This window comes from Cervus canadensis, chromosome 2 (assembly GCF_019320065.1).
Source record: "Cervus canadensis isolate Bull #8, Minnesota chromosome 2, ASM1932006v1, whole genome shotgun sequence".
Lineage (NCBI taxonomy): Eukaryota > Metazoa > Chordata > Mammalia > Artiodactyla > Cervidae > Cervus > Cervus canadensis.
The window spans coordinates 29095305-29109175 of record NC_057387.1 but is presented as its reverse complement, the minus strand read 5'-3'; the positions used below and the strand labels follow the sequence as shown (position 1 = coordinate 29109175).

At 36.5% G+C, this 13871-nt stretch overlaps 1 protein-coding gene across 7 annotated transcripts in view; it reads left to right on the top strand.

Moving 5' to 3' along the window:
- LRIG2 (leucine rich repeats and immunoglobulin like domains 2) overlaps window positions 1–13871 on the top strand; it is a 61127-nt gene that overhangs the window by 40801 nt on the left and 6455 nt on the right. For all 7 annotated transcript variants that reach the window (XM_043460194.1, XM_043460197.1, XM_043460212.1 and 4 more), the window contains 8 exons: window positions 20–100; window positions 856–927; window positions 1066–1134; window positions 5579–5742; window positions 7333–7653; window positions 8667–8948; window positions 10084–10533; window positions 11101–11250. In XM_043460194.1, the coding sequence (XP_043316129.1) occupies window positions 20–100; window positions 856–927; window positions 1066–1134; window positions 5579–5742; window positions 7333–7653; window positions 8667–8948; window positions 10084–10533; window positions 11101–11250 (1589 nt within the window). The remainder of the gene's footprint in view (window positions 1–19; window positions 101–855; window positions 928–1065; window positions 1135–5578; window positions 5743–7332; window positions 7654–8666; window positions 8949–10083; window positions 10534–11100; window positions 11251–13871) is intronic.

Here is a 13871-nt window from a genome sequence, read left to right as displayed (position 1 = left end):
ATCCTTGACATTTTTGTAGAAACTTAAGAAACAATGAAATTTCATGGGCCATAGAAGATGCTAGTGAAGCGTTTGCTGGACTCACAAGTCTCACTAAATTGTATGTATTTTTCACATTTATGTATGTTTGCAAAGGTCAAGAATCAGTTGTAATTGGATTGTATCTATTTGCTATGACTAGAAAGTCAGCCTTCTCACTCATCCACTAAAGGAAGAAACTTTGTTGTTTATTAACGTTTTTTGTGTTTTGGTTTGTTTTTCTCTTTCTCTCTCTTTTTGTGTGTGTATGTGTGTGGTGGGGCACTTTCTCTGAAAGAGCATTCCTAAGGTCACTTAAAGAGAAGCTATTTAACTGAACTAAAATTTCAGTTTAAGTAAAAGAAATGCACTGAAACCACAGTTGAACCAGTGATCTTTTTAATCATGTGAGATTTATGAGTAATTTAACTAGCAAAAGAGAATTCTCTCAAGTGAGATTTTAGATCTCCCATTAAGAATGTCTCCAAGGCTTCACACTTGCCTGAATTTCTTTGACTGAATGATCTTTTGCTGAGAAGGGAGAAACTGGGAATATGATCCAGTTTATTATTGAAAACCACAAGTGTTATCTGTGGTCAGATAGTTGTTTACAGGTACCTCATTGAGCACCAACATGTTAATAGATGCCTTTATTCTGTATTTTGCATTGGTTGATAATAAAGATTCACAACTTTCTTAAAAATGCATGTTAAGCTTATTTTCACTTTTTATAGGTAAATGTTTATTTTTTGTTTATTTTTTTTGTAAATGTTTATTTTAATGAACTTAATTTTGTTTAGTGGAGAGCTTTATTAGAAAGGTTTGTTTGTATTTCAGAATCTTACAAGGAAATCAGATTAAGTCAGTTACAAAGAAAGCATTCATTGGTCTTGAGTCCCTTGAGCATCTGTGAGTATTTATCATTCATTTTGATTAGTATATAAATAATCTTTGCTATTAGCAGAGGTTTTCATGACCGTTTAAAGTGTTTATATAACTTAACTGTAGAAATGGTGACTGGGAATGTTTCATTTCTCTTCATTTCAGAGATTTGAACAACAATGCTATAATGTCTATCCAAGAAAATGCTTTTTCCCAGACTCGCTTGAAAGAACTGTAAGTACCTTAAGTCTTTCTTGTCACTAATTAGATAGTTATCCATGCTTGTTGTATACGTGTGATGAATGTGACCCAGATATTTCGCAAAGCACACAATTCAGGCAGGAAAAAAGAAAGTGTTAACATTTAGTTACTTTGGTGGTTGGATGTAATTTAAAAATAACTCAACATTGAAAAGCCCAGAGTGTGTGGCTCCAAGACCTTCTATTTCTTTTCCTATGCTGCTGATGCTTATAGTTAAAAGAGACCTTAGCACTACTCCTTATGCTTTATGTTTATCCTTCTGTTCCTTTTTATTCCTTTCTTCCTTTTTGGACTATTGGAGACATGTGTTCCCTTGGGGTGGGTTACAGTTAAGATATTACATAATTTTTTGGAGGTGATCTAGCACTTTGATTTTAATGGTCAGAGAGGATGCCTATAGTCTGTTCAAGTGGCTAAAATGTTCCAAAACTACTGAATAGTTATGATATCAAAATACATGCCATTTTAACCATTTTTTGTTCATGATTTTTAAAAAATTATTCTTATTTCCTAGGGGAGGATTTCCCAGGGGAAGAGTGGTTAGTTGGGCACTGCTATTAATTTTAAGCTCTGTTGATTTGAATATTTAGCCACTGGTGAGAATCAATGGGGTATATCAACTTATTTTGCTTTTTCAGAAGGCTACTCAAAGGGAGGTCTGTGGACCAGAATGGATTCATGATGAGATCAGGCCAGAAATTCAGAACACACGGTTTTAGAAACTTTTAAGAACAATTTGACATTACTATGACACTTTTGTTGAATTTTATAAAAGTATTGATCAAAACAGATTGAGAATTTAAAAAACTGGTCCTTCTCCACATATAGTTTGTGATACACTGGAAGTATGTGAGTTCAAACTGTCTAGGTTTAGATTCTTGTTCCATTCTTAATTACTATGTATTTAGCCCAAGACCCAGTTTCCCTTCTCAAAATGGGAATAGCACTGTCCTCAGGGTTATGTGAGGATAAAATGAGATAATTTGTTTGTCCGAGAAATATTGTCATTTGCTATGTAGGATACTGTTCTAAATGCTAAAAATGCAGCAGTGAACAAGACAAGGCCTCTGTCCTCACAGCATGTTGCAGTGAATTCTAAAGGGAAAATAAATTGTGAACAAGTGGGCGTATGATATCTCATCAGGTAATGTTCTGAAGAAAAAACTGGGTCAAAGGTGTACAGAGTGACAGGGATTGTTATTTGAAATAGTGAGGGAAGGCTATTCTAAAGGTAACAGCCTTAGAGCCAGGCCCTTAGCGAGATGAAGTGGCAAGCCATTTTATACTGGGTGAGGGGCAGCCTAGGCACAGGGAAGAGCAGGTGAAAAGACCCAGAGGTAGAAACTTGCTTTTTGTGCTTGAAGAATGGCAGACACACTAGTGTGGCTGGAAGACAAGAGCAAGGGGAAAAGTGGTAGGAAAGGAGGGCAGAGAGTTAAGCTGACGGGATCATGTAGGGCCTAATAGGCCATGAATAGTTAGGATTTCACAACCCGCCTTGTGTCGTCCACACCTCCCCCCCCCCCAACCACCAAATACTTTTTTTTTTACAATATCATTTTTTTAAAAAATTTTATATTGTAGTGGTTTTTGCCATACGTTGACATGAATCAGCCATGGATTTACCACCAAATGCTTTAGAAAGCTTTTGAGAAGATGTTTCACACAGAGCCTGGCACACAGTAAGAGATGAATAACTAAGATAACAGCAAAAGTTAAAATATGAAGTTCATTTTTTGTTACTTTCCGCCAGATTTTTAAAGTGGCTTTTTTTTTTTGTTTTTGGTCTCTTGACATATTTTGAGGTATTTCTCTTAAGGCTCACTTGAACTTGAAAAGGCACAACTTACTGCATAACAGTATATCAGTATTACCATTTTTTGGTTGTGATAATCTGAAGGCCAGCAAGAAAGTTTTAATTCTAAAGAGAACTCTGTTTTAAATATAATTTATATAGTAGGTGAAAGCAAATACTGTAGTTTCATTCCTCAGAGAGTCATTTGGTGATTTTGTGAGTTGGTTTGAATAGGCTGCTAATGCAGGAATTCTAATACAGATTTTTTTTACTGAGAAGTTTTAGTTGCTCTTTAGTTGCTCTTAAATTTAAGTCATGTTTATGATACTGAATTTGATGTCACCATTTATTAAAATATCTCTTGATACTTTTTTGTATCCTTCACAGTGCTTTGCAAAAATCCTGAGGGGGAGATGGGAGAGTCAAATGTAAATTAAAAATTGCTTTGCATTAAAGTTATATAATCATGGTAGAGAATTCGATAATTAAACCAAGGGAGAGAAAGACCCCGAATCCTCAGTATTCAGAAGACAACCACTGTTAGTATTTGGTGTATATCTCTCCATATACTTGTGGAGAGAACACAGGGTGTACTCCACTGGTGAGACAGGGTTCATTAGCTTGTGAAGAGTGGAAAGAAGGAGAAGTGGAAGTGAAGTGAACTAATGTGGACTCTGGTATCTGTGGCCAGGCACTGTGCTAAATGCTTTATTCAAAACAATCTTTGAGGTAGGCATGCTCAATCCCAGTTTCCAGAAAAAGAAATTGAGATTTTGGAGGCATTCAGTATCTTGCCTAAGGTAAGTAGTGAAATTAGGATATGAGTCCAGGTCTCAGGAGCCAACTTACATTATACCTGAGAAAGCATAAATCAGACCATATTATTCCTCTGTTCCTAACTTTCTGGTGTATTCTAGCACATGTAGGAAAAGAACAACTCAGGTTCTTTCCTAAGTTTATAAAGCACTTGCCCCGTCTGGTCCTTCTTGCCCAGTTCTTGGAGCTCATTCCCATCCTTGTCCCTTCACTTTCTTTGCTCTGGTGTCAGTGGCCCACTTTCTTTTCCTGGAGCTTTTCCTCGTAGATGCTTTTCCTAAGCATTGGCCTCAAGGTGTTTGTGCAGTTTCCTCCATTTGTGACACTCTTACCCCAGATCACATGATTTGCTTTCTTGATTCTTTCAGGTCTTTGCCCAAATGCCATCTCTTAAAGAAATCTTTCCCTGACTGCTTTACCTAAACTGGTAGCTGCTGTCTCTAAAGTGGTAGCTGCTTTCCTTCTGTCTCTGCCCAGCTTTGTTTTTCCTTGATAGGATTTAACTTTGTAACTCTACTTTGCATTTGTTTGTTTATTGCTTGAGTCTAAATATACAAGCTTTGTGAGGGCGATAGTGCCACAGCCTAGAACAGTGCCTGGCATATAGAGTCTCAGATATTTCTCTATGAATGAATGCATATAGCATAAGAATTCTTAAATGCATAAGGTAGTCTTTGGCCTGCTTACTTAAAATTGCCCTTGATAAAATATGACTTTTGGGGTACCCTTAAAGACTGTTTGAAACTTCTTTGGAATCAGATCTTAGATATTTTTATACCAAACTGTAAAACTACTTGAGGATTTTAAAGATGCATACAAAGCAGGTTATAATATTGTCAAAATCACTTGCTTTCCGTAGTTCCAAGGGGATGGGACATTAAAGGGTGATGAAAAGAAAACACTGACTTTTCCAATGTATTTTATAGGCCTATTTTGACCACAAACCATTTTTCAGTGGTTCTTAGTTTAAGTTGCAGTACATGTTGCCACAGGGCTGAAATGTTTTTAATCTTGATGAAATAATTTGAGAATAATTATACCCTCTCCACAATAAAGTTGTCTCTTTGTTCTAATATATATAGTAAGCGCTTCCCCAAATTTCTTTGGGAAAATTTTTAAACCTCAAAAATTTAAAGGAAGGCATAGTGAATATCCATGTTGTTTACATGGATTCATCAATTCTGAACTGTTTGCTAAATTTGTTACATATTTTTCTCTCTCCCTCCTTCCTTCCTTTTCCCTCCCTTTCTCTCCATCCCTCTCCCTCTTTCCACACACACTCATATACATATACATACTATTACTTTGCTTAACCAGTTGAAAGTAAGCTACAGACGTCATGACATTTTACTCCTAAAATATCTCAGCATGTATTTCCTATGCAAGGCTATTTTCTTGCATAACCACAATACTATTATCACACCTAGTGAAATTAACATTGATAAAATAATATCTAATACGCAGTCGATACTTAGATTTCCCCAGTGTCCAAAAAAATGTCCTTTGTAGATATATTTTCTTAATGAAGTATCTCACTTTAGATTTGATTGTAATGACTCTTTAGTTTCGTTTACACTAAAAATAAATCCCTTACCCTTATCCCCCAACATCTTTTGTTAGTGTCTTTCATCATGCTGTCATATTTTAGGAAACAAGGTTGACCGCTTGAATTTGTTTTCTTATGGTTCGAGTCAGGTTAGGCATTTTTTTGGCAAAAAAAGTGAATAGATATGCAGTGAGCTTTTAATGCTGGAGAAACTTGGAATGAAAAATAAAGAGCAGTTATTTTCCTCTTTATTTCTACAGGATTCTGAACACAAACAGTTTGCTCTGTGACTGCCATTTGAAATGGTTGCTTCAGTGGCTGGTTGATAATAACTTCCAACATTCTGTGAATGTAAGCTGTGCACACCCTGAGTGGCTTGCAGGGCAAAGCATCCTGAATGTGGATCTGAAAGATTTTGTCTGTGGTTTGTATTTTTGTTTTAAATTTTGTATCTTATTCCTTACTGTCTTAACAGAATTAAAAAAATTTAAAGTAGAATGCTTTCCCACTGGCCTGTTTCCATTTCTTTACTTTTTTCTGTAATATTATAATTGTAGCTTAAATTTTGTGTTCTTTGACTTAATATAACTTAGGCAGTCTTTTTTTCTCTATGTATTCTTAAACAATCATTTAAAATAATGTCAGTATAATAGCATGTTTATGAATGTAAGCCTTTTCTTTTTAGGGGGTTGTTAGCCTTAGAATAAATATCTAGTAAGATTCCTGCATCAAAAAGTATGAGTTTGTTTGTTCATGAATTCATTCAAAAGTATGATTTTGTATTTAGTGGATCTTGAAAAAGTGCTCCCAGGCGTTTTCAGATAGATAGCACTAGTTTATGTGGTCACCAGCAATGTATGGATGTACCACTTTCATTTGGTTTCTACTTTTAATACATTTTCTTAAGACAAAAGCAGCAAGATTTGGCAGTTTTTTGGAGGGGAAGAGGGGACATAGACAAATTGTCATAGACGAATTGTCTTAATTCTAATGCTTAATCGTCATTTCAAGTATACACCTGTATTCTCATTTTGGAGATTTTTCTTTTACACTTACATTTCCTTTAAAGTAGTTAATTCTTAGCTTTTACACAATGGAACTTTTAGATCAGTCTGTCTGTGTTGCTAGTAGCATTTGGATACCTGTATATTGCCAGATCACTTAAAAATGCTTAGGACATTTAGAAGTTCAGGTGCATAAAATACTTTACTTGTTTTTACAAATTTAAAATTTGTAAAATTTGTGAATTTGTAAAACAGATTTTAAGGAAGAAAGCAAAGAACCTAGTTACATTGCCATGAATGCCCTTCTGACTTTATTTAGTGTTAAAGGTAAACATACGCTATATATGACACAGTGAAATGTTACTGAGTAAAGACATTTCATTAAAAATTCATATACCTGCTTCTCTGAATCAATTCAATAATATATTATTATTTATTAATCTATAGTTTTTTAGCCAGTCCTAAGCCAGTCTTCAGTTGGATTTTTGACATATTTGAAATTTTTCACTGTTTTAGTTGAAAGTTATGCCAAAGTACTTTGAGATAGTATGTTTTATTAATAGAATATCTATTTTTATATGTTATATATACACAAACACATACATATTCATAGATACAAAGGGTAATAGAATTAAAGCTTGTTTTAAAATTCTAATTTAAGTTTTTGCTTTTGCCAGTAACTGGTAATACTTAAGATAGTGCATTTTAAGTGTAAGTGACAGTAAGGGAGGGTAGAAAGAGTATTAAGCCCTGAAGTTTGAAAACCTGGGTTCCAGTCCAGGCTGAGCTGCTGACTTACATAACTTAGAGCAAGTCATTGACCCTTCTGGATGTCATTTTCCTCATGTTGAAATAAAGGAATTGGGTTCTGGTTCTGTAGGCCCTTTCAACCTTATCATGACATTTTGTCAACAGAACATGCAGTTTTACATTATTTGCTTTAAAATTGAATCTGTAGAAGCAAAAATAAATAAGTGACTTGGCTCCTGCCCTGTGTTTTTTCCTCTTAGATGATTTGCTCAAGCCACAGATAAGAACTCATCCTGAAACGACAGTTGCTCTGAGAGGCGTGAATGTGACTCTGACATGCACTGCAGTGAGCAGCAGTGATTCACCCATGTCTGCTCTGTGGCGCAAAGACAGTGAAGCCTTGTATGATGCTGATATTGAGAATTTTGTTCGTTATCAGCAACAGGCTGGAGAAGCTCTGGAATATACTAGTGTCCTACATCTTTTCAATGTGAATTTCACAGATGAAGGAAAATATCAGTGTATTATTACTAATCACTTTGGTTCTAACTATTCTCATAAAGCCAAACTGACTGTGAATGGTAAGAAATTATGCTCCCTGCTGGTTTTATAGTTAGAAGGATTTTTCATGTTTAATTTTTGAATTTTGACCAAGAATATTACATTAAACCTGACACTGGCTCAGGGTCCTTACTGTTTTTGTCTTTAAGGTTATGATAGTATACAGGCGGGATTGTTAATTTACCCACTTACTGTCCCTAATTAGTCTTTGACTGAGGGGTAAAGGTGAATTCCATGGTTTCAGGAGATGAACTATTCTCTTTTGTGTTTTTGAAAAAAAAATTTATTTTTAATTCTCCATTTTCTTTCTAGAACTGTAATTCTCTTCTAAAAACTATAAAATTTATTCCTGACACTTGTCACAGGGCCGTCTAATAGTGGAGTATCGAGACCATTTGGGGGCCATTGATCATTATTGTCTAAGTGTAGTCAATGAAACCATTTTTGAAAATAATGCTCTTTTTCATTGTGTCTGATAAACAACAGCTTGATTGGTCTATTGCCTATTAGATTGAATAACTACAGCACTTCAGGCTTTGTGCAACCAAAAGATGTACATGTGTCTTGCTTCCGGGCTGTTTTATGAACTGTTTGAAGGCATAAATTTTTTTTATCATGCATCTCTTAAGTAAGGAATAGTAAATATTAAGTGCTAAAATATGGGTTCAGAAAAGTTTATGGCCTCAGCTTTTTCTGCCCCTGTCAAGGAGATCAGGTAGATTTGTCATGCATTCTGGAAGAGTTAGTCATCACTGTACTTCATGCTCTGAGACTCTTAGAGAAAAGATGGCCTCTGAAGTTGTATTTACTATCAATGCAGAGAGCATGTCTTCTCAAAGAAATGGAGCAACACAACAGTTGGTATTTTGCCTAATAGATTCTCGTGTGTGTGTGTGTGTGTGTGTGTGTGTGTGTGTGTGTGTGTATGTATATATATTTTTCCCCACCCACTATCTCCTGTGTGTGTGTGTGTGTGTGTGTGTGTGTATATTTTTCCCCACCCACTATCTTTTGGTGATCTTTTTTGGAACAGAGATGCCATCTTTTCTGAAAACTCCAATGGATCTAACTATTCGCACTGGTGCCATGGCCAGATTAGAATGTGCTGCGGAGGGGCACCCCGCACCTCAGATTTCCTGGCAGAAAGATGGTGGTACTGACTTTCCTGCGGCTCGAGAGAGACGCATGCATGTCATGCCTGAGGATGATGTCTTCTTCATTGCAAATGTGAAAATAGAAGACATGGGAATCTATAGCTGCATGGCACAGAATATAGCAGGCGGTCTCTCAGCAAATGCCTCACTCATCGTGTTAGGTATGTTTACTGCTTCGTGGATCCATCCTTTTGTGTGAGTCCTTTTATTGTGGATCAGCTCTTCGTCTTAATGGCAAGAAAAATCTCAAGTTAGATTTCAGTTGGGATCCTTATATCTTTGTTTCATTGTTCTGCCAATTTATACAGGTATGTGTCAAGCTTGGATATTAGTGGAACAGTTAACTGGAATCTGGGGAAATTTTGAGGGCAGAATTGGAGATTTTTATCCCATGAATTGAAAATTCAAATCCCTTTGTCCTGTTACGTTTCTCTCTGTCAGCTTTCTACTTCATGTATATGTTTTTTCTACCATTCATAGTGAATTTTCATCATACTGCTTCAGAGAACTTGAGATAATTTAACTTTTCCCCCTTCATTAAAAAAAAAAAAAATTGTAGAAGACGAAAAGACCTGTGTTCTGGTTAGATTTCCTGTTTTCCTTCCAGTGTGCTCCTGTTAATCTTGTGCTCTGATAAAATATCTTTTCCCTGTAGATTTCCCCTGATAAGCCAGTTTTTTTCCCCCTTATTATAACATTTGTCTTTGTGGGACTCAAATCAAGGCAAATTCTCTTTGCTTCCAGATGTTAGGGTTTTTAAAAATGTGTTGGTTTGTTTAACTACTTGTGTAACCAGGAAAATAAATTTATTGTTTAAAAATTTTAAGGTATGCAGAAAATTTGAAAAAAGGAGCGAAAGTCACTCAAACCCTGTTTAGATTTTGGCATATTCTGGACTTTTTAAAAATACTCATCTTCATGAGGTTATGTATACCTACTTTTTTCCACTTAATATTGTATCATAGGGTTACATTGTCATTAAGTCTTCATGAAATATGTGACTGTACTTTAAGTTACTCATTTTTCTGCTAGATTTTTTCATCTTTAAAAATCACAGTTAATTTTGTAATAAACATTTTTATATATGAATCTTGACTTCTTTGCCTAGGATCACTTGCTCTAGGTAGAATTCTTGAGAGGAGATTTAGATTTTTTCAGACTTTTGCTTTTCTGAAAAACTTCTAATCCTCCCATGAGCTTATGAAAGTGCTTATTTCATCATAACCTCATTAGTCTAATTCAGGAGAATCTTAAGGATAAAATTGCCTGATATTTTTTAATGCATCTTTCTGTTAGAGACACCCTCATTTGTTAGACCGCTGGAGGACAAGACAGTAACCCGAGGTGAAACTGCAGTACTGCAGTGCATAGCGGGAGGGAGCCCCGCCCCCCGCCTCAACTGGACCAAAGATGACGGGCCTTTGCTGGTGACAGAACGACACTTCTTTGCTGCAGCCAACCAGCTTCTTATCATCGTAGATGCTGGGCTAGATGATGCTGGGAAATACACCTGCATTATGTCAAACACTCTTGGGACAGAACGTGGTCACATTTACCTAAATGTGATTTCATCCCCCAATTGTGACTCTTCCCAGAGTAGCATTGGACATGAAGATGATGGTTGGACCACAGTTGGCATTGTGATCATTGTTGTGGTCTGCTGTGTAGTGGGTACCTCTTTGATCTGGGTCATTGTTATTTACCACATGAGAAGGAAAAACGAAGACTATAGCATCACGAACACAGGTAAGTGGTATCCGGTTGACCACTGTGGCTTGTGTCTGAGTCAGAATGTAGTAAAGAGTTTTGATACTTTATGTGTGATAGAGGAATAGTTTTTCTGTTAAAATGTCCTACTTCCTTGATGTGATGGAACCTCTCTAGTGAATAATTTTAAGAATTTCTAGACAGTTCCCCCGGGCTTTGCTCTTATAAACAGTCGCAGTGCACCTTCTTTCTTTAATTCCTAAGACTCATTTCTCTTGTAATTTTCCTGTGGGAAAGAGTGGAGTCCTTATGACAGAGGTCAGTCTTTCACACCTCTCACTCACCCTGAAACCCTGTGAGAGAGGAGGTACAATACAGCCAGATAGATTGCGAAAGTGCATCTATGGATTTCAGACTTTAGGTTTTGTTTCTTTTGCTAATACTTTTAAAATGAAGCTTTGGGGGAGAATTCTAATGAGAAATAATTTTCAGAGAAAATTCTAAGAGCTCTTGAGTTCCTGGGTACATACATTTGCAAAATAATCTTCTGAGTGTTGGCTTAAATTACCTAACTTTATTTGAGAGTTACAGATGTCTCTTTTACAGAGGAACTCAATCTGCCTGCAGACATTCCCAGCTACTTATCTTCCCAAGGAACACTGTCTGAACCACAGGAAGGCTACAGCAACTCTGAGGCAGGCAGTCATCAGCAACTTATGCCTCCTGCCAATGGGTATTTACACAAAGGCACTGATGGTAATGACCCTTCATTGTCTGTGTTTATTGTTTCAGCCTACCTGGTTGGGTTTAGTTTTCAGTGGATAGTCTTCCCCACTAACTTGAAGCAGTATTTTAAAATAAGATACACAATGAAAACATTTGGATCCATGCAAAATAGGATGAAAATTGACTAGAGTCTTAACAGAGGAGAAAATCATTTGACAGAAAGGAGGAACACATTCTTTTTTTTTTTTTTTTTTCAAAAAGACAAAAATAGTTAACATTTATTGAATGATGTTTACTATGTGTCAGAAACCATTTCAATATTTTTACATGTGCAAACTCAATCCCCATGGCAATCTATGTATTCAGTACCAGTATAATCACTACTGCACCAATTAAAAGACTGAGGTACAGAGAAATTAAGACATTTATACAAGACTACACTTAGTGATCATTTAGAGGGGGAAAAAATTCAAACCTAGGAAATCTATTTCTACAACCCATATCATTAGCTAATCTACTACATGACAAATATAAATTACAACCATGGCTGATTCATATCAATGTATGACAAAACCCACTGGAAAAAAAAAACAAACATATATATATATATATAAATTACAAGCAAAGAGAAAGTGACACATACACAGTAATTATTTCCTTATGTGTGTGCTAAGTCACATCCAACTCTTTGTGACCCAATGGACTGTAGCCCGCCAGGCTCCTCTGTCCATGGGATTTTCCAGGCAAGAATACTGGAGTGGGTTGCCATTTCCTACTCCAGAGGAACACATTCTTAAACAAGGGATTGGCGAACACAGCAAAGGCTTTCAAACCAAAGTATTGTTATGGGAGAGAGATGTTCTAGAAACTTCTTTGAGGTGTCTTTTATCCTTTTCAGGCATGAGCACCCTTCAGACCATGTCCAGGAAGTTTGTTCTGTCTGCTGATAGGTAGACATTCATTCAAGTTTAAAGGGCATTGATTATTCTCAGTATATATTGGAGAGCATCAGAGAGATAACATAGTTAAGATATAAAATAATTAAGTTCTAATAATTAAGAACCTAACTTCTCAACAGCAGTTTTTTCCACTCCACCCTTCCCATGGGGAGTGACAGGCACAGGGAGGAGAGTTAAGGGATAGAATTGGGTTTGGCTGTCAGTTCTTCTTTCCAGCCATGTGGTCATGAAGAAGCTATTTAAAATCTGAGCTTTAATTTCTTCATTTTAAAATAAAGCAACAAAATTTTATAAAGCATTTCTCTCAAGATTCTCAAAGATTCTTTGAATGAATCTGTGTAGTACTTCAAGTACTAATCAAATGGAAGGTCTGTTTCATTTCTACAGAGATTTTTTTTTTTAGACTGGGTGTTACTAGAACTTCTATGTAAAGCGACAAATTGGATTTTCTTTTGACTTTCCATGGAAAGGAGGGTATTTCTAGCTTTTTTTTTGGCTGCACTCAGCAGTGTGTAGGATCTTAGTTCCGTGACCAGGGATTGAACCGGGGGCCATGGCAGTGAAAACAGCAAATTGTAACCACTGCACTGACAGGCAAGTCCTTCTGGCTGTTTAAAGAATGCTTAAAAGCCTCTACTCTTTGCATTTTGTAGAAAATAACACTACTTTCTGGGTTAAACTTAATTACTTCCAGTTCTTTTCCAGTTCTAACAATTCTGTTGCTTGATCATGAATAAGTAACTCACTCTCTAGTTCTCACTTTCCTCTCTTTTTTTTCAAACACATAATGGTCCAGGGAGCTCGTTATTAAACTTTTACTTCTCCCAAACACACACTTGTCAGGCAGGACCCTTGACCGTCAAACTTTCTCTAGGAGTCCTTTTAGCAATTAGTGTTGCTTAACTGCTTGACTCATGAAAGTCACAGGGGCTTTTGTGAAGTGAAGTCATCCTAGCTGCTTCTCTGCTTTAGTTTGCTTAAGCCAAACATGTGTCTTTTTTTTTTTTTTTTTTAATGTTCAAGCAGTACATTTTATTTGCTTGACCCCATATACACTTTTCAGAGGCTTTTGGGACCATTTATTAAGTGAGGCGAATTAGACGAAGACTAGTATCTTAAGGGGTTGAAAACTAGTGGCCCTCTGTCGTATCTTGAATCTGATGCACAGATTTTTTTTGTTTGTTTGTCTGAAAAATTATTTTTGAGCACATGTGTAAAACTTGAAAGAGTTTGCATTAAAAACCCAGGTCTTCGACTTCTCTCGAAAAATCAGAATTGCTGACACACAGAACTGAATTTGTCTGGTGTCGGTGAACCCAATTCTGCTGCCCCTTAGAAAACCTCAGGTGAGTTTGCAGCTTAGCTAATTTACATTTACCTGGGCTGCAGGTGCTTGAGCTCTGGCTCTCACTTTAAGTAAGTATTAGTCGCTCAGTCGTGCCCGACTCTTTGAGACCCCATGGACTGCAGCCCACCACGCTCTTCTCTCCATGAGATTTTCCAGGCAAGGATACTGGAGTGGGTTGCCGTTTCCTTCTCCAGGCAAACATGTGTCTTGTAGCACAGTGCCAACCTTATCTTGGCCCTCTTGATTTTAGCATGACTTTATTCAGGCTGGACAAGGATAATTTAATGTACTATTCAAGAGCCTACGTGCTGAAGTCAGAGAACCAGAGTTTAAGTTTCAGCTTT